The sequence below is a fragment of the Harpia harpyja genome, chromosome 4 (assembly GCF_026419915.1).
Source record: "Harpia harpyja isolate bHarHar1 chromosome 4, bHarHar1 primary haplotype, whole genome shotgun sequence".
NCBI classification, from domain to species: Eukaryota; Metazoa; Chordata; class Aves; order Accipitriformes; family Accipitridae; genus Harpia; species Harpia harpyja.
In genome coordinates, this window is record NC_068943.1 from 76,278,900 (window position 1) to 76,298,448 (window position 19,549).

Below are 19,549 nucleotides of genomic sequence, written 5' to 3' on the forward strand. Positions count from 1 at the left end.
CATCCAGCCAGCTCCTATCTATAAGTCCTTGCTCTGAGCTGATACAGTGGGTTTGAATCACGGGGCTGCTGCCACACTACTCTGAACAGCTAATCCTATCAATGCACCAGTTACCATGCTCAGAGCTCTGGTCCTCAACGCTGGCTGTTCTCAGCTGGAGTAGTGCTGCCTGGCACTAGATTAGCAGCTAAGCACTAAGGAATTAATGTTGTTCTTCCAAAAAAATCACAGCAATGACACATTTTGTGTTGGAACAAAGTGAAGCTATGGCATTATCAAGGTGATATATCATAGCTCATCAGCTGAGATGATAGCCGCCTTCTGAACACATATTATTTCCTGCTTATTTAGGCCACGTAACAGAAATCAAAGAAAAGAAGGATATAACCACACAAAATACCAGAATGCAATGACAAAAAGCATCTTCTGGTATATCTGTGCCAGGAAGCAAGAAATTAAACCTACTTGAGAAGCACTGTTTCTCTGAAACCCCTAGATCCTTCCCAGCTCAAGTTATCATACACACGTGATAACACTGATCTCGTCTGTCACAGTGACCCTTTGCTGTAGCAGCTGCTGTTGATTTTTATTCTGTTGTGTGTGCAGTGCTTTCACCTCTAGATTGATCCAATAAAAGATATAAAAAAACTTGCTATGTTGGTGCATTCCCTTGATAAAAATCAGGAACAGTGAGTCAAATGTTAATGGAAACTGCAGGCTATGTTCATTATGTTATCTCTATTTTTGAAAAACACTAGAATGAACAGAACTAATTGGAAGTGCAAACAATTTAAATAGGCTTAATTACAAAACCAAACCCTCCTGTACAGTTCTAGGGCAATGTGTGCACATATGCCTTGAAGAAATGGGCTAGTTTTTAAGTAAATCCATTCTTACTTGAAAATGGAAAAGTTAAATAATGTTTACAAAGTCTGAACTCAGAACATTAGTATTTTCTGTTCAAGACACTATAAATACTACTTCAGCATTAGTCTGTGAAGTTTAAAAATACATGTATAAATACAGACTGTTTTGATCTGTCTGTGCAACCTGGTCACCTACCATAACATACATCTCATTACTGCAAATACAACTTTGTTTTGTATTCCTTTTAGAAGCAGGTTCAAATCAACATCTAACCTTTCAATAAAGCTCAGATCTAATATTTTTTGCTTTGAGTCATGCACTGTTAGAGATAACATGTATTAAGCCAACACTGCCACAGTAGGAAAGTCTTTTCTTGGCATGTCCCATGGTATTCATTCCTGTCAAGGGCAATTCATTTTAGGCTTCACTGAGGTAATTAGAGAAAGCTGTATCAAACAGTGCTTTATCATCCTCACATATAAAAACAAACTGCAAATTGCAGTTGCAAAAATGAAGATTGCAAACTGTAGATTGCAAAAATGCAATCTTATACTACTCAGTAGGAGTGCCATGATAAGTGGAAAAGAAAATCACATGATACTGCTCTGAATGTTTCTTGATTGAATTCAGCGCTGATGAAAGCTGCTGGATCCAGAGCTATGAAGGAGGCTAAAATCCTTTGCAGCTGAACAGTAGGAGAGAAGGGTTTGGCAACTCGGGCATTCCTCTTCCTCACAGGTGTGATGGAACTCAGCCTCATGACTTTCTCAAAGGACAAAAAATAGTCATCAGTTCCTAACTCAAATATAACCTAATTCTAGAAGCAACCAAATTTCTCACATACCAGAAAGTCAGATTCAGGTAGCTGCAGAAATGAACCAGTGAAGTTACAACAGCACTGATTAGATTCCTCATCCTGCAACGCAGTCTGAAAGATGATGCTTACAAATGCTTTTATTGATACAGAACTGATAACATAACACACAGAACTGACGGAGATAGTAATCAATTTTACATTTAGATGGAATATTATTTAAAACCGCTGAATACTCGGAGATTGTGATGGAGAACCTCTCCAACACAAAGCATACCAGCACAGTATAATGCCAATACTTTCTAGAGATAACCAGGTTGGCGCTGAGCAAGCAGGTATGCCTTGACAGCACCACACACCACTGTGCAGACACACTAGCACAGGTTCTGAAGTAGTATTTGCCTGGTCAGTCATCATGAGCCTACCAGAAGCATCAAAGAGCCTGTCCTACATGCTATACTGACACAACTATACTTCCTTCCCTTCACCATCATGATTCTGCTCTAGCTCCAGAATTGTTGTACTGCACTGCACTGCACTGCACTGCGGCATGCCTAAACGATGCGCTCCACTGGCACAGGGCAGCACCTCCGCAGAAATTTTTCCAAGAACATTCTTACTAACTGGAGAACAGAGAGAAAATGTGTCACAATTGTATTGTTATTACTACTACTTTAATGTACAGCATTTTGAAAATAACTTTCTGATTTGGAGAGTTCTGAAAGATTAGCAATATTTTAGCATTTCCATATTTAGCTATTTTAACACTTAACATATAACACAGCTGAGGCTAGACTGGCAGCAATAGCTGCTTTTCCATTCCCACAGCTGAACCCTATCTCACTTGAACAGTAGTACAGTCATCCTTTGTGCATCCTCTACAGCATCCCTTTCTTAGGCCAAGCCTATGTCTTCCTCACCTCTCAAAGACATCCCTGAGCATTTCAGCTCTGTCTCCTTGCATTTTTTCCTCATTCCATCCCTACTCTGCTTCTACTGCTCAATTCCCATAGTGTTCAACTTCGACACATAGAAGAGAGAAAAAAACTGGCTTGCTGCTGCCAGCCAGGGGTGAAAACTTCTGCAAACTTCTTAATCTCCTCTCTGAAAAAAAAAGGACAGATAAAACTTCTGAACTGAACAACTAGAGTTGCAAGATATATGGAAAAATCCTAATAAGTTTTGTGCAGCATGACTAGCAATGGGTTTACAGACAGAAGAGGTGGAAGGGCCATGAGTTTAACACAACAGCCTGAACTGGAGGCAGCTCTGTGACACTAGCCATGGCTGCAAGGAGGCCACAAGAGAGGAGCAAGGTGAGCTGCCTGCTGCACCACTGGGATAACTGATTAACCTAAGGAGCTAATGGGAGAACAGGGAAGAGAACTGATAAACGAGGGGAAAAAAGGATGGATTCATCTCAAGTAGCTGATTAATTTGTGTGGGAGCAGAAAACAGATTAACTTTCGGAGAAGCAAGGAGGGAGGCTGAGAGTACAGACTGACTACACAGTACTACAGTAATGTCAAGGTCAAGGAGAGAGCACTGGGTACAAAGTTCTTGTTAGGTTCCTCATGACAAGTTTTCTTATACAACATTAAAAAGTGTTTTGTGCGGTATGACATCAGTGCATAAATGCAGTAGCAGAGCAAACTGTTGGGGGGGAAGTAGAATGAGACTGGGCAAGACAGCACATAAAGAACAATTCTAGTGAAATGTGAACTGATGATCATTGCTAGTTTGCTCTCGAAGCAATGAAAAATAAACAATTCTAAATGGTTCTTACAACTGTACTTTCAATATCCTCAAGGCATGTCCTCACATTAAGTAAATGCCACTCTCCTAAGAAATTTTGTCAATTTTTCTCCCATCTAGCGATTTGAAACTTACTTGTCAGCCATTCAGGTAACCAGGCAAACCCATCTTCTATGAAGCTTCTAATATGTTGGAAAATTATTCTGATATGGCTATACAGCACTTGTGACAAATATATGCAAATTTAGCAACAGGAAAAATAAATTCTAATATATTTCTTCACAGCAAAATTTTTGAGGATTTTGCAGTTCATGTACCAGTGTAATTGAATCAATTCTCAAAACATGTCTTCCAGATTCAGTGTAAGCCTTTGTTTAGTTAAGTCAAACTTTGTTTCCTACTCAGGTAAAACAGATAATCTACCACCTTCTCAGGGTGATCTACATTTCATTCAATGAGGTGACAATTAGTAGCAATAACTTCATTAACAGCAAGGCTATTTGAAATTCCTATTGCAGTCCTTTTTTTATTAGTACTTGCAGACAGGCCGAGAAAGTTAACAATTTACTTAATTTGAAAGTGGAAATGTGGAGGTCAAGGTGGGTTTTTTAACCAGAGTGTAATGCTATCATCTGCTAGCACTTCATGATTATAAAATACTAATGTGAAGAAAGTATGCATTTGCTTTTAAAAGAAATGCCCTTTGGAATCCAGTTAATTCTCCAGTTCACATGCTCAGCAAGAACCACTTCAATATTCAAATATTTTCTCCATGAAATTAAACAACTCCTATGAAAACAATAAAATTCCAAAGATATACTCAAAAATAATAGTTGATAAAAAAAATCTTGCCCTGAAATCAAAATCACGTAAATTTAAAAAAAAAAATAAAATAAAATCAGCTAAAACATACCTACGCAAGGGAGGGAATAGCCAAGCTCCGGGTCATGGATGAACTGACGGTCATTCAGCATAGTCACACAGTACAAATGGAAACAGTCCAGGCAAATGACATGGCGATGCACGCACTGGAACACAAGCACAGGACTCCTGTTAAAAACAAAACAGTGAAAATGATGAACAAGGATTGGACCAAACTCCACAAACCCCTTTGTTTCAAACTTTTAATTTTATAATAATTTTTCATTAGTAGTACACAAGACTATTACATAAATAAAAACAGAATTTAGCGTGGCATATTGCCGCACTTTTAAAAAGAGATGGTTTCTAACATGAATCAGATGAAAGGAAAAGGAAATAAGTTTTTACTGAAAGTTGAAACTTTACTGAAAACTGGAACCTAAAGGAAGAAAATTGCTTTAATAACAGAAATTGTTGTGTGAGGTGAGGTAAGATCATATATGTTAAAACATCAAATGGTGGTAGGTAGGATTAAATAGAAATGTGATCAGCTAGGAAAGCTAAATAGGACTTCGTGAAGACCACCCTGTGCCTTCAGCCTCTCAAGGCAGCCATTGGAACTCTGCATAGAGGGCATTCCCTTAGTAATAACAAGCAAAATAATTCAGCTTCTGGTGAGAGGTATGGGATTCGATTTGGGAACAAGACACCTAAACTTCAGTGCTATATTTAAACACCTACCTGCGTGCTAAGCGAGTAATTCCCACTATAGTCAATACACTCAGTGGAGGCTGGAGCTGATCAGCCTCCAGGTATCTGAGCTGAATCACCTGCTTGGCTCCGTTGCCTGCATGGACTAAACCTCCATGGACCATGATGGGAGCTCAGACACCCGCCACACACGCTAAATATGGGTTTCCTAAGCTTGACAGGTTACTGCTTGTGAAGATGCAGGGAGGAAACACTTGGACTAAGTGAGGACAAATAGTTTTACTCCTGAGCTGGCTGGCACTCAGAAACCCTCCAGCAGTGGCCACAGCAAGGAGGGGCAGTGGCTCCCCAAATCCTGCTCCGGACCAGTACACTGGAGGTGAGAGAAAAAATGAGTAATACAGGAAATATTACATACGCATGAAATGTGTCTTCACTGCAGGAACACAGTGATAAACCTCATGGGTTTGCTCTAACATAAGCTAACGTCTGCTAACTCCTGATGGACATACCTTAACTGTCAAGTCCAAAATAATGACTATGACCCCTTTGATAAAGTTATGTGCTCTCTAAGTGTACAATACTGCTTGCTTCTCCTTGAGGAGTATTACCAAACCCAAGTATCAAAATTGGAAAAATAAAGAGAGAGATGTGTTAAGCTGAAAAGAACAGTGAGATTCCCATTTAAATGCTGAACTACTTCTTTTATTTGTCTGTGGGCAAACACAGGTAGAAATGAGTGAAATGTTATTTTTTAGTAACGAGGAAGAAAGAGAGAAAATTATTTTTAAAAACTAAAAGAGGAATTCTCACATATTCGCTGTACTCCGGGAGACAGGTATTAAAATACAACGTCAAATACAGCAAGACTTGTGATAAAATCATTAGAGTTAGCAATACTGCCATAGCTTCTATAAATCCTGCTAGACGATGCTTTGAAAACCCACTGAAACAGTAAATCACCAAGCCCTCAATGTGGGAATACAACTGCAAAATGTAATCAATAATAATTTCAGATACCGTATATAAGCATTTAATCTTCCATGAAAATATGCTTTAGAGATGCACATACTATAGAATTCATGGCAGTGTGTTGGTATCTCCAAAAATATAATCTCTGTGTTTTAAGGATTTTGTTGAATAAAGCAGCTTAAAAACTGAATTAAATAAAACCTCCCCATTACTAATCCTTATTAGTTGCCCACTTGCTGTTCTGAATGTAACAAGTAACAATTTTAAAAAGACAGCTGTAAGGCAACATGGGAAGCTGATCTGTATCATTTCAGCTCCAGATGGTCCCAAAATCATTATAGAGAGATGGAGGAGCAGTTATTTTGTCCCTCCAGTGCAAAAGTCCCCATGGCTCACCAGTCAAATGTAAGCTTAAGAAAAACACCCCGAAGGTTTCTTCCATAAATGCAGATATAATCAAATTTGCCTATAGCTTTAACGGATATCTCTCTTTTAGGGTTAATTGCTCATTTTTATTGCTTCAGTATCTGAGTATCTTTTTAGTTTTATGGGAAGCTCCCTGGATCTAAATTCACACCTCTCTGACTTTCATTTCAAAGACAAAATGAATCTTACGTGTGAGGAGAGATCCACAAGAGAAAGCTATCAAAAGTTGAGTATCTTAAAAAACCCAGGCCAGGAATGAAAATGACATTATTAAGACTTCCACCTAAACTTGTATGAAACCAAGACTAACAGCACTTCATTATGCAAATGAACTACTACAATCAGTTACTAATGTAAATTATTTTGTGATAATCAATATTGCTTCTTAATTTATTACAACTGTTTGAAATCAAACTATATTCTCCAGAAGGGGCACAGCCATATATGTACACATTTAAATTGCATCTTTAGGAACAACATTAAGCTTAAAATGTGCTATCTTTTAACACTATCAGACTTGCAAGCAATGCATACAAACTAGATATAAATCCGTGTTCTCGCTGTGTCACAAACCACAAGCTTAGCTTTCACAGCTATTACACTGTCCACTAATTTTGCAGCCCACAGTACCTGTGTCACAAGGCTTTGAGAAACTCAATCTGTATGCAATGCAGATTTATCCAAATTCATTTGGCATTGGAACTGTTGCTGCATTCCAGCATTTACAGATTTTGTATCAAAAGAAAGCACTTCCAGTTTAAAAGAGATATAAAAGTTTTGTTCCTGAGATCAGTAAAGACGAAGATGTAGAGATTATGTTCATAATGCCCAGATGAAGCTAGTAAATACTCATTTAGGATAACCCCAAGAGTTATTAATAGAAGCCTTGCTTGAACCAAACAAAATTTATTTTAGAAAGGAGTATTATGAAAGTAAAAAAATTTGCCATATAGTGTAACAAGGTGCCTTGCTCAATCTAACATAACAGTCTAGTAATGTAAATCTGATGTATATTTTAGAAGGTATTTCATAGGTTCCATTTACATAATGTGTTTGGCTGAATTAGAGGCTTCATGAGAATAATATATAAGAAAAATGTTTCTCACAGCAAGGGATAAATTGGTCCTTTTTGTTCACCAATTAGGAATGTAACCACTTTTAAAAATTGAAAATCCAACATTACAATACATCACAGAAAATTTCCATAATAAGTCACTCGCTCCTGTGCTCTGATTCCTTTTCATTAGAATTTTATCAGTATGCATTTACTTAAATGAAAAAGAAAGGAGAACCTAAATGTTTCTGCTTCATGTTATTACTGTCAGATAACCGTGTGGCATAACAGCAGCATGGCTGGAAGCACTACCTGGTCTGTACGCTCTTTCCTCCTCCTCCTGAGAAGCAGCAAGACACAGATAATTCTCAGATAGACTGCAACAGTATACTGGCTAAATAAAGATACAAAGACTTGATCTTGTTTAGATAAGAAGCCCACCGGGAAATAAATTGTTCTAGCATATCCCAAAATCTCATGACGGTTATTAATGTACTGAGAGTGAGTCCGATGGCTACGAATGTGAGGGGCTACTTAGCATAAGGAATTATTTGCAGAGATAAGAGTGGATTAACTGATATATCTTTCAATGCCTACTGAAGAAAAATGTGGGACAATTTGTCCCTTCCTTGGTCTTTATCCTTCATATTTCAAAAAAAGCTTGACTGAGTAAAGGTTAAAGAGCACACCACACATATCAGTCCATTATTTTTTAGAGAATGTGAGTAGCCACATTCTGAAGCACTTTGGAGCAAGGAATATATCTAAGCCTGTAGAAATCTGTGAAAAACATGTTGGACAAATTTGCGAAACCCCCTCGAGGTCATTTCTAGGTGACAGTTGGATTTTTCTCACCTCAGTCTCAAAATCTTAACCAAATAATAATAAAAAACCTTAGCAGATGTCTATAAGGCTGCCTTGCTGGGATTACAGTCAGTGAAGCAAAAATAGCCATTTGGGATTCATTTCTGTGCAGTAAATAAATCTGAACGCACACAGCTATATCACAGCCTTTAACCCCACCTATGAGTGCTATATTTATCATAACACACTTCTACATTTCTAATACATTTTTCCATGTCGGCAATCTTCCTGTACTTCAAAAAGCTTTCTATATAAGTACCATGAAAGAATTTCATTTATAAATGGATCTCTATGCCATTCCAAAATGAATCTTTGTTAACTTACAGGTCAGATCGATAAGCACCATTCAAGAAAAGATGAATCACTGAATAAAATGTGTAAAAAAAAAGGAAATTATGGAAAATATAAAATTTGGTGACATAGACACTACAGGCACTCTGCTACTTCATAAACAATCAAAGTAATTAAACAGAAATACTCTCCTTGAACAGCATGCAATCAGTTTTGCCTCTACCCTTGTAGCAGAACAAAATTACAATGCCTAAATAGGCCAAATTATTCATCCATCACATGGCTTCCTCATAGAACTGCATATAGGAAGAGTATAATCTTCTAATCGTACAAAGCTGGTGCCACATCTGGTTTTCCTATCACATACCTTCCACACTCTTATTCAAAACTATTGAAAAAATTGCCTGTTAATGATGCTTTAAGTGCATGGTTTTCTTACCATGAAATTCTTCCAACTACTTCCAGTTAGATTATTAAATTCCATTAGAAAGATGCAACTATTTATATAAAATATAAATATAGAAAATAGAGAAAAATTACCACAGTGATTTCTGTTTTAGAACTGAGGCAGTTTGGAGGGAAGTATACCAACAAATCCTGCCTTTTAACGAGCAATATGCTATTATAGATAAATAGAAACAGTGACCTAGCAATTGCAGACTTGTAAGTAACAGTGCAGGCCCCTATATATTTAGACAAGGGTAGGCATTTGAAATGGGTATCAAGACCTTACAAGAGAAACAAAACAGTGATAAAGTGCCAAGAAAGAAATCTCGCTGATACGACTTTGAAGTCAAGAACCCATCTTTCACAGACTTTAGGAACACACAAAAAGTACATCCCTGCTTTACCCTTCCTAATGGATGAAAATAAATCTCTACATAGACTGTGCCAATTAAAAAACCCAGTATATATAAATACAGTATTCTCAGAACACTGACATATTAAATCCACTAGAACAACCCAAAAAAATCTGGTTTTGTGTCTCTGATCACTTGCCACACAACGTATCAAAGGTCATAAACTGAAGGTTATGAACAGCATGAGACATCACTGTGCGAGCTTAAACTTTCTGGCTGTGCTTCTGTATAAAAATGTATTCTGACCCACAGCTGTTAACTTAAAGGGGCATTGGCAAGAGAAATCTGACCTACTTTCTCCTCTATTGTTACATGTTTTCCTCTAAAATGTACTTTCATGTTTCTTATTTCTATTGGAAAGCAGCACCAAGAGGCCAGAACCCAGGAGCAGCCTGACAGTAAAAAAAACAGAATATAAGAAGCAAGAACTGCCACACTTAAAGTTAGTGCGCATGATGGCAAGTGCTCCTTTCAGCAGTGCTCCTGTTAACTCTGTTGTTAAGTTTTTTTCATGCTATGGAAGCGACACATTATTGCCTGTAAAATCTGTGATCACTGTGGCAGGCAACAGCATCTACCTCCCGAGGACACAGGCAAGGGAATTCTACGTTACATATACTGGTACCTTCATATCAGTAGACGGCATTAAATATGTGCTGTGCCTGCTTGCTCAGAAATGCCTTGTCTGAGCTCTGTGTTCAGACACTAACCACCCTTGGCACTAACAGCTGAATCTTATGATATCAAGGAATGGACAGTGATTCGGCTGGAGAAGAAACTTTTCCTGTAATCTATCAGACTAGCTGTCTACAGCGCTCCTCTGCACAGCAAATAACTGATAAGTCAGTCAGGCTTTGAAAGGAGATCAGTAGAACCTGCTCCTTTTCCTTCCTGTGTGTTTTTAAAACCTCATTAATGCTCCACTAGAGAGAAAAGGAAAAGACCTCGGTAATGGAAGCAAAAGATGACAAACGTGAACAAAGGAAGCAGCTCATAAGCTGCCCTATCCCAAGCCCTGATGCCAGTTGACAGTGGGAATATGAGAACAACCGACAGGACAGTATAAGTGTGCAATGTCTTTGCTTTTCACAGAACATGGAGGACTTTGCATGGATGTAGTTCTTCAGAGCTCAGGGACCCTTGGATATTGATCTGCTCTATTCCTCCCAGCAATCCCCTGCGAGCTCAAGGACTGTCCTGGCATCAGGCTCACCATGATTTTTTACACGCGTATGCAATTGCACTCGGTAGCATAGCAGAAGTAAGACCATGATCATCAGTAGGAACATAGTAGGAATGGCAGAGCAGCCTCCTTAAATGTCAACTCAGAACCTTTGTAGCTTGCTGAGCACCAGCTTGCTGTGAACCAATTCCTCCATACTGGCTCTTTTGCATGCAATGACCTCCTAGAGCCTATGTCACTTGTACCCTCAGCTTTTGCCACTGAAGGGTGGCAAATGCTTCTTTTGCCTTCCCCGGGATTTAAGCTGGCTCACAGCAGACCTTCCTCTACCCTGAGGCAGCACCAGCCTTCAGCAGCACAGGCAAAATTGCACGTCACGGGCAGTCCACACCAGCCACGCGCTCCATTTTGCCCAAAGAGCCTCCCTTTCACAGGCTCCTAACTTTCTGACTAGAGATACTTGACTTTGACAGACTAGAGACATACAGTCAGAAATCAGCCCAGTTTGGTTTTAAAAAATGAATAAATAAATAAATAAATAAAGTGAAGTAACCAATGAAGTTGGGAGAATGATGGGATATCACAATAAGAGGAGGAGGGGCTAACTCCACCTGCACAAGCAGCACCATGAGATCCTTCAGTAATTAAAGATAAATAAATAAAAAGTCAAAATGCCTTTGTAGCCTACCGGCCTCTTATTCCCCTGACTGGTTGCTGAGGATCCCATTTATTTCTTCCAAGGATTTAAAACTTATTTAGTCTTACTTCCTACATCTATGCTAGTAAAATTAAAATTGCCAGCAAAAGTTCTTATCCCACTGGAATCCAACTGTCTATGCTGTTAAATTGTTGGAATGGGCCCTGCCTTGCCAAATAGCAAAGTCCCAAACAGTTCCTGGGCACAGTCCAGGGGTTATCATGTGCTGTCTCCAACAGGCAACAGCAATCTGAATGTGGCCACCCTGCTTTAAAAACTAAGAGAGTTTAATAGTACAGATTTATGGTAGAAGAGCTTTATTCTAGGACTCTGCTCTTAACACCAGAGCTTACTGAATTATTCTCTGTGTCCTTATTCTTAGACTCACACCTCCATTCCCAAAACCAAACTTTTTGAGATAGCCTGTGAAAATTATGTTGACTGTAAATACATTATATGGAAGAAAATGTTCCTGACACAAAAGACAAGACAGAATCATGACCTCTTTTTGCCTTCTTGTGGATGCTGAAATCCCAGGAAAGACACAGGAGGAAAAGAATATTGGATATCATCTTAAGGGATACTATTGCATTATCTTCTTCATTCCCTGGGACTATGTAAATTACAGTTATTCCCCTCCAGTTAACGTTGAAAATACACCCTGGTGCATGAACTTTAAGACTGTGTCTCTTAACATGTACAGAAGAAAAGAAGATGACTGGAAAACAAGGTCAGGTAGAGAAGGGGGGAAGCGGGAGAGGAAAGAAAGATGTAAGAGGAAGCAGGAGGTAGAATTGACACATTAAGTGCATTTGCTCTTTGAGAATTATCTTTTACCACCTTAACATTATGTTTTATGCTTTTTCCCATCTTTCTTTTCAAATATGAATATTCAATTTATAAGTTCATCCAAACGATAACTTGAGGGTGCTTCCCATTAAATGAGTCTTCAGTCTCAACCAAAGATATGATTATTATCATATAAACAAAACCACCCTCAAGTTATTGTTATAATAAAGAGATTTCTTTATAGAAAACCACTTTTTTCAACTCCTACTATCATTATAATTTACAGATAATATTTACCCTTTCTTCCTCAAGGCAAATACCTTAGCATAAATGTCAAGGTGCGGTTATCTGAGAACACCTTCTACATCAGCACCTTCACTCAAAGGGAAGAAGAATGAGCCTTGGGCTAACAAGTCTCCCTGAATGCATTCTGACTTGGTAGATCGTAAGTGTACAAAGCAGTTAAAACCCCTTAATAGTCTGAAAAAATATTTTGCAATGTCCACCAGAAAATTTTACTAGCAGTGGGAATGGCTTGTTTATGTCATTTTTCTATACTGCTTACAACCACTATCACAAGATATTCATATTGCGATTTTTTTTTTCTGATCTTGTTACGGCCCTTGTTACAAAAGCAAGCATGGAATTTAAATGCCCAACATGCATACAGCTCTATGTTTAAATTTCTTCATTTGCCTCCTCCATCTTTTTCCCTACATGTCAACTTCCATTACATAAAAGAGTAAATGGAATCACCTCTTCACCCAGAAAAAGCAAACCACAAATTAAATAGTAAAAAACAGACAAATTATTACAAAGTTTGGTAAGTATCAATTCTGAATTTTTAATTGGGCCAATAAAAAAAAAAGTTTGCAGAAAATTCTAAAGATTTACAGAGATTAAACTCAACTCAAAAGAGGATTCTGGAAGTTCAAATAATTTTATATGCCTCTTTCCTGTTTAATCTCAGCATATATTTTCATTAGTTTTGTACTGCCTATTTGGAGGCTAGCTGGTCCTCTTTGTGCCTGTTCTTTCAAGGAATTACAATATATATTAGGACTCAGGTAATCTATTGCTCTTTTTACAGGAGTACTGAGGAAAAATCTTCTCCCATTTGTCCACCTGATTTAATAATCTGTGTAACACTCAGGAAGACTGACATTTATCCAAATATAACTTTCCATTTCTCTAGGACCATTCAGTTCCAGATCTTGATACCCAAATGATGCATGGAGTACAGTGAAAGACACGAACAAATAGCCACGTGTGAGATTTATCCCTCTTGTAAATTTACAGAATATTGTAGGAATGGAAACAAGGGTATTCACGATATTGCTTTAGAATATAATCTCTGACAGTCCTGGGGAAGTTTGTGATGCTAACATGGACTGACTTCTGAAAGAAAGAAAAAAAGTTGTGGTGGCTATTTCCTCTGTTCTTCAAGCAGATCAGGATTTTAGTTAATGAAATAGTATTACACTATTCATATAAATGTCACAGCTCTTATCTGAAGATGCTTAGTGGAAAAAGAGTGTGCATGAAAGGGCATGTATCTTGGGAACCCTCATTAATATTTCATTTTTGCCCATCTTTCCCTTGTTTTGACAAAGCGGTTTACTTCCCACCTCACACTTAGCTAGTTACATGGACTGACACTGGGGAGGGAAAGCCATATGGATTTTTGATCTTATCCCCTCCTTGTCCTCATTGCGCACTTGCTCAACGAGAAGGACACAGCAAGCAAGCTGCAACTTTCTCGGAGGGGATATAACAGCCATAATTGTCAGCACTAATGAATAGTTTTGACTTCTCATATTTATCTACAGCTTTCCCAGAAGACATAGATCATTCCTGCGGAGACTATCCATATTCACTATTCTGTTACACTCACTCTCCGTTAGAGGAAGTAACCCAGCCTCGGGAGAGAAAACAGGTTGTAGGTAGAAACTTGATACATATCCCAGTAATTTCTGAGCAAAACTAAGACAAATAAATTCAGAAATATTAACAGGCATTTATTTACTAAGATAAGTTTTCCTCTGCCTTCGGTTTCCGTTTGACAACTCCCTCAACACACCATATTTACTGCCTATGAGCTAGGGTCTGGATTACAGTCTAGCTAACAGGAAAAAAGGAATAGTAAAAAGAACATGGAAACAGAATGGAAAACAAGCAAAACAAAATTTTAATTTAATCCATCAAACTCATTCAACATGTGAAGTAACATCCAGGAGATGTCTTGCAATCATCATGGATAACATCATTACTTAGCTTCATGATCCGCCCATATTCATTCACTGGCTGATCAAACCATAAATTATATACAGAAATCTTTCATTACAAATGGTGGATTTCTTCCATTACAGTGGCAGAGGGGTCTAACAGCTGGCTGAGCCCTAAGAATCTGTATACCACTCAAATATGTCTAAGGAATATAGTTGGACTCTGTGACAAAACTCTTCCTGCTCCTTCTTTTGCCCAGGGAACAAAGAGAGATATGTTATTTCTCAAAACATATTGACAAAACAAACACACAAGTGAGCATCACTTAATTCAAAATGTAGGACAAAATAACAAACATTTCCCAAAAGAAACATTTCTGAAGCTCCTGCATTTTCTCTGTTTCAAATTATAGAACAGCGCCTGAAAAAAATGGCAACTCCACCTTATTTAGAATGGTATTTACCAATGGTCATTGGAAATTAGATCACTCATCAATCCCTACCTTTTGCTTTTAAGTGAAACATTCAAACTATTGCACTTTTTCTAATCAGTTGAAATATTACATATCAAAACTGTACTCCAAGTTATATTTTTTAACCCTTAAAATTTACTTTAAAGTTTTAAAGTTTCACTTAAAGTTTTTACACTCATAAGTTTTTTCAAATGTGTTGTTTAAAGGAGACAGGATATGTACCCACTTTTCTTTCAAAAAGCAACCCCAGGACACAGGGGAATGGCTTGATCGGATTTTGGGTTTTAATTTAGATGCTATGAAGAAATACCTCTGGGATTAAGATTGTGCATGGTAAAAAAATAAACATTTTTTAGGATGTTAGTAATCAAGACAAAAGTATATTAACTAGACTGTATTCTGTAGATCTTGTCAGTTAAAATAAGGAAAAAACTGGAACACAACAAAACAGATTCCCTGCTTTAAAACTCTGCACTGCATTACCTTCAGATAGAAAACCCTTGGAGATGCTAAGGAAAAAGATCTTTTTAAATTAGGGAGTCTCGATTCTTTATTCCATTTCAAAAAATCTAAAAGGCCACATGGTATAAGGATCCATTCACAGAATGGGTTGGTAAGAACTTCTGTGGGATATTAACAACCATATCCTATGTTACAACTCATAATGGCTCGTGTAAAACCACTATTTTAATTACACTATTATCAAGTTTAAATGTAACAATAGAAATTGCCAATGGATGTTTGATATTTAATTTGAAAATAATTCTAATTAATCTGTTTTCTAGCATATATATGATTTTTTCCCCCAAGTTCTAGTCTCACGAAGACAGAAACTTTTCTGGTAATAATGAAGAGAGCCTTGGAATTCAGTGATGAGAAATGGTGGGCACATAGAAAATGCAGCTGCGCAAATTACATTAACAAGCAGGGCTATTAGGAGTACAAACTTGCCTGAAGTCATACATCCTGCTCTCAATGTCATTTCATGTCTTTAAAAGTAGTTCATACAAAGGATTTATCCTTTCTTCCAGAGAAAGAGTGCTGTATTGTGCTCAGCCCCACTCATTTCTATACAGATGGACACAGCATAATCTTTGATTAGCACGAAAGCCATGACCGAATCTGGTGTTCCTTCTCTGAAGATACTACAGAAATGCGTTTGGTTGCAGTCTGCAAAGGAGCAACTAATATCACAGCAACGAAAACCTACACAGGACACTGGCAGGGAAGTTATCAAAATGACTAACAGAAAAGTGAAGACTTGCCACTTCTTTCCTAGGTCTGATTCTGTTTCCATTATAATCGATAGCTAAAATGTCATTGACTCTAGGTGACCAAAATTTGGCCTTACACTTTTTTGAATAACTACAAAGATATAATTCAATGTGAAAAATAATAATATCTTAAATTGACAGGGGCAGACCAGGTGTTTTAATCACACCCCCAAAATTTAATTGCACAGCAGCTGCATATGGAAAACATGTTTGCACCTGTACATCTGCTTAATTTTACCTGGAAAATATTCTGCTTTAGCATTCATTGGACGTCTTTGTATTTTGAAGTGGAGGAAGACAGAAAGTTCAGTTCTGAAATAAAATTAACTGATAAAAGTTTACCAGAATTTCCTTGTCTGATAAAATAGTACCTTTCCTCCTCCACCTCAAATAATATAATTGACATCTTGCTCATACCAGGAGTTTGGGGGACTGGTCAAGGTCAGTGAATCTCACTGCTATGCTCTGCCTGACCGGATTTAGAGTTCAGAATCAGAGAGGACAAAAGTTCTGAACAGCCAAGTTAAAGTGGAAAGTGCAATAAGGCACCATTTTTAGGATGCTCATGCTGCTAACTACGCCAAGCTTCCTAGCAGTTACATCTGCAGCTGTACAGGTACTATAGCTGACTCTGCCTCATTCCTCCTTTGTGGAAACATCATAATCCCCTGCCAATGTGCAGACTGGTGTGGTGGGTTCACCCTGGCTGGAAGCCAGATGCCCACCAAAGCCCTCCTATCACTCCCCTGCCTCAGCTGGACAGGGAGAGAAAATATAACAAAGGGCTCGTGGATTGAGATAAAGACAGGAGAGATCACTCAACCCAATTACCATCATGGGCAAAACAGACTTGACCTGGGGAAAATTAACTCAATTTATTACCAATCAACCGGAGTAGGGTAATGAGAAATAAAACCAAATCTCAAAACACCTTCCCTCCACCCCTCCCCTTCTTCCTGGGCACAACTTCACTCCCGGATTCTCTACCTACCCCCTCCCAGCAGCGCAGGGTGACGGGGAATGGGGGTTACGGTAAGTTCATCACACGTTTTCTCTGCTGCTTCATCCTCTTCAGGGACAGGACTCATCACACTCTTCCCCTACTCCAGCGTGGGGTCCCTCCCATGGGAGACAGTCCTCCACGAACTTCTTCAATGTGGGTCCTTCCCACGGGCTGCAGTTCTTCACAAACTGCTCCAGCATGCGTCCCTTCCACAGGCTGCAGTCCTTCAGGAGCACACTGCCCCAGTGTGGGTCCCCCACGGGGTCACAAGTCCTGCCAGAAAACCTGCTCCAGCATGGGCTCCTCTCTCCACAGATCTGCAGGTCCTGCCAGGAGCCTGCTCCAGCATGGGGTTCCCACGGGGTCACAGCCTCCTTTGGACACCCACCTGCTCTGGCATGGGGTCCTCCACAGGCTGCAGGTGGATATCTGCTCCACTGTAGACCTCCCTGGGCTGCAGGGGGACAGCCTGCCTCACCATGGTCTTCCCCATGGACTGCAGGGGAATCTCTGCTCCAGCACCTGGAGCACCTCCTCCCCCTCCTTCTGCACTGACCTTGGGGTCTGCAGGGTTGTTTCTCTCACATCTTCTCACTCCTCTCTCCAGCTGCCATTTTTGTGTGCCCTGCAACTTTTTTTCCTTCTTAAATACGTTATCACAGAGGCGCTACCACTACAGCTGATTGGCTTGGCCTTGGCCGGCGGCGGGTCCGTCTTAGAGCCGGCTGGTACTGGCTCTGTTGGACATAGGGGAAGCTTCCAGCAGCTTCTCACTGAAGACACCCCTGTACCTCCCCCCCCCCCCCCCCCAAAACCTTGCCACACAAACCCAATACAATTGGGAAGGAAAAGGGAAAAACAAAACAACACACATAAAAACCTTGAAATGACAGCTACCAGGAATACTAGGAATACTCAGCAAACCAAGTGTATGGATTCAATTCAAAGCTCTTCCAGAAACTGCCAGACCTTGTGAGCATGATAGATCCCTCAGAGAAGGTTCAGGCTAATTCTTATCAAAACTGGCTTGTACATTCCCAATTATATAACATACTAATTATGTTTCCCTTTCTCTCTTACATTAGCTAGCCTGACAGTGATCTGTTCAGCCGTGCATGATTCATCAGGTTTGCCTTCTGTTTCTAAACAGGAGCTATAGAAGAAAGCAGCCCTTGAACCCCAGTCTGCTTTGGAGAAGTGCGAGAAGTCAGTGACATTTCCTTGTCTTGTAGCATCCAACACCAGGCAGCCTCCTGGTGCTCTGAATCATCACACGACACGTGCTCTGCTAAGGTTTTATAAATAGTGCTTACGCAGGGTTTCAGCGTACTTGTGCAAAGGACCTTTTTATTTGAGGGTTGGCCTCACTACAGACAGCCTTGTTACAAGGGGTGAAGTTTATTGGATTAGAAGCAACACTGTTAGTATTCAGGACACATTACCAAGTGCATATGACATGTCAGCTGCTTACATATCTTCCAACTCTGCTTCACATATTCCTTTTAAAGTTAAACATGAAGTGACAGAAGTGTAGAAATATCTGTGTCCTGCACTCTGTGAACATAACAGCTAAAAAAACCACCTTGACATGTCAGCTGACAACAGAAAAAATATCCCTGACCTCTGCTGAGGCGTTCTGATTTTCCTAACATCAACTACTTGCAACAGAGAGGAGAACTGAAAATACATAATCATGAACTCCACAATTAAATATATATATATATAAAAAGCATAAGGAATTTTGTTTGCATGCCCCCAGACACGGTTTCAGTCTTCCCTCCTCTTTCTGTGTCTGTACAACTACCTATTCTACTTCACAGAGACATCCCAGAGATCTAAAAATAGGGCTAGCTAGTTGTTTATTTCATGTATTTGTAGCTATTTTCTTTTAAAAGATATTTTCCTGTGTCTTCCATTGACAGATACAACGCTTTCAGCAGCTAGTTCTTCCATCATTTAAATAAACAGAGCACTCCCTACAGCAACTCCTTTTCCTCCAAAATTAATTCCCTACTACTTTGTTTTTAATCTCTCTGTCCTTGAGATTCCTCCTTCAACATCTCTCTGGTTCTATCTTCAGCTGTCGTTTCCGAATCAAGGCCATCTTGGTCACCCTGGATTCCCATGGGGCCAGGAAACTAGTTCAACAAAAGAGGATGACTCTCCCATGAAGTGATGCTACGTGACATTTTTCCTATTAGTCTGATTCTGCATTCTGTATTTACTGTACAAACTCTCATTTCTAGAAATACAGGGGCAACAGCTATAGATTCATTTATGATAAACACAGAACATTGTACATTGCCAAGGATTTTTTCTTAGCATTATTCACATCTAATTTTACGTTCAAATTAACTACCAAGAAACTTTTGACCTTTTAATATTCAATATTTGAGAACTTATATGGTGAAATAAGACCTTTCCTTTACC

The 19,549-nt window shown here is 39.0% G+C and overlaps 1 protein-coding gene across 1 annotated transcript in view; it reads right to left on the reverse strand.

Annotated features, from left to right (window-relative positions):
• Positions 1-19,549, reverse strand: part of PRKN (parkin RBR E3 ubiquitin protein ligase) — an 803,180-nt gene that overhangs the window by 289,219 nt on the left and 494,412 nt on the right. The window contains exon 7 of the mRNA XM_052784857.1: positions 4,350-4,486. Within this exon, the coding sequence (XP_052640817.1) occupies positions 4,350-4,486 (137 nt within the window). The remainder of the gene's footprint in view (positions 1-4,349; positions 4,487-19,549) is intronic.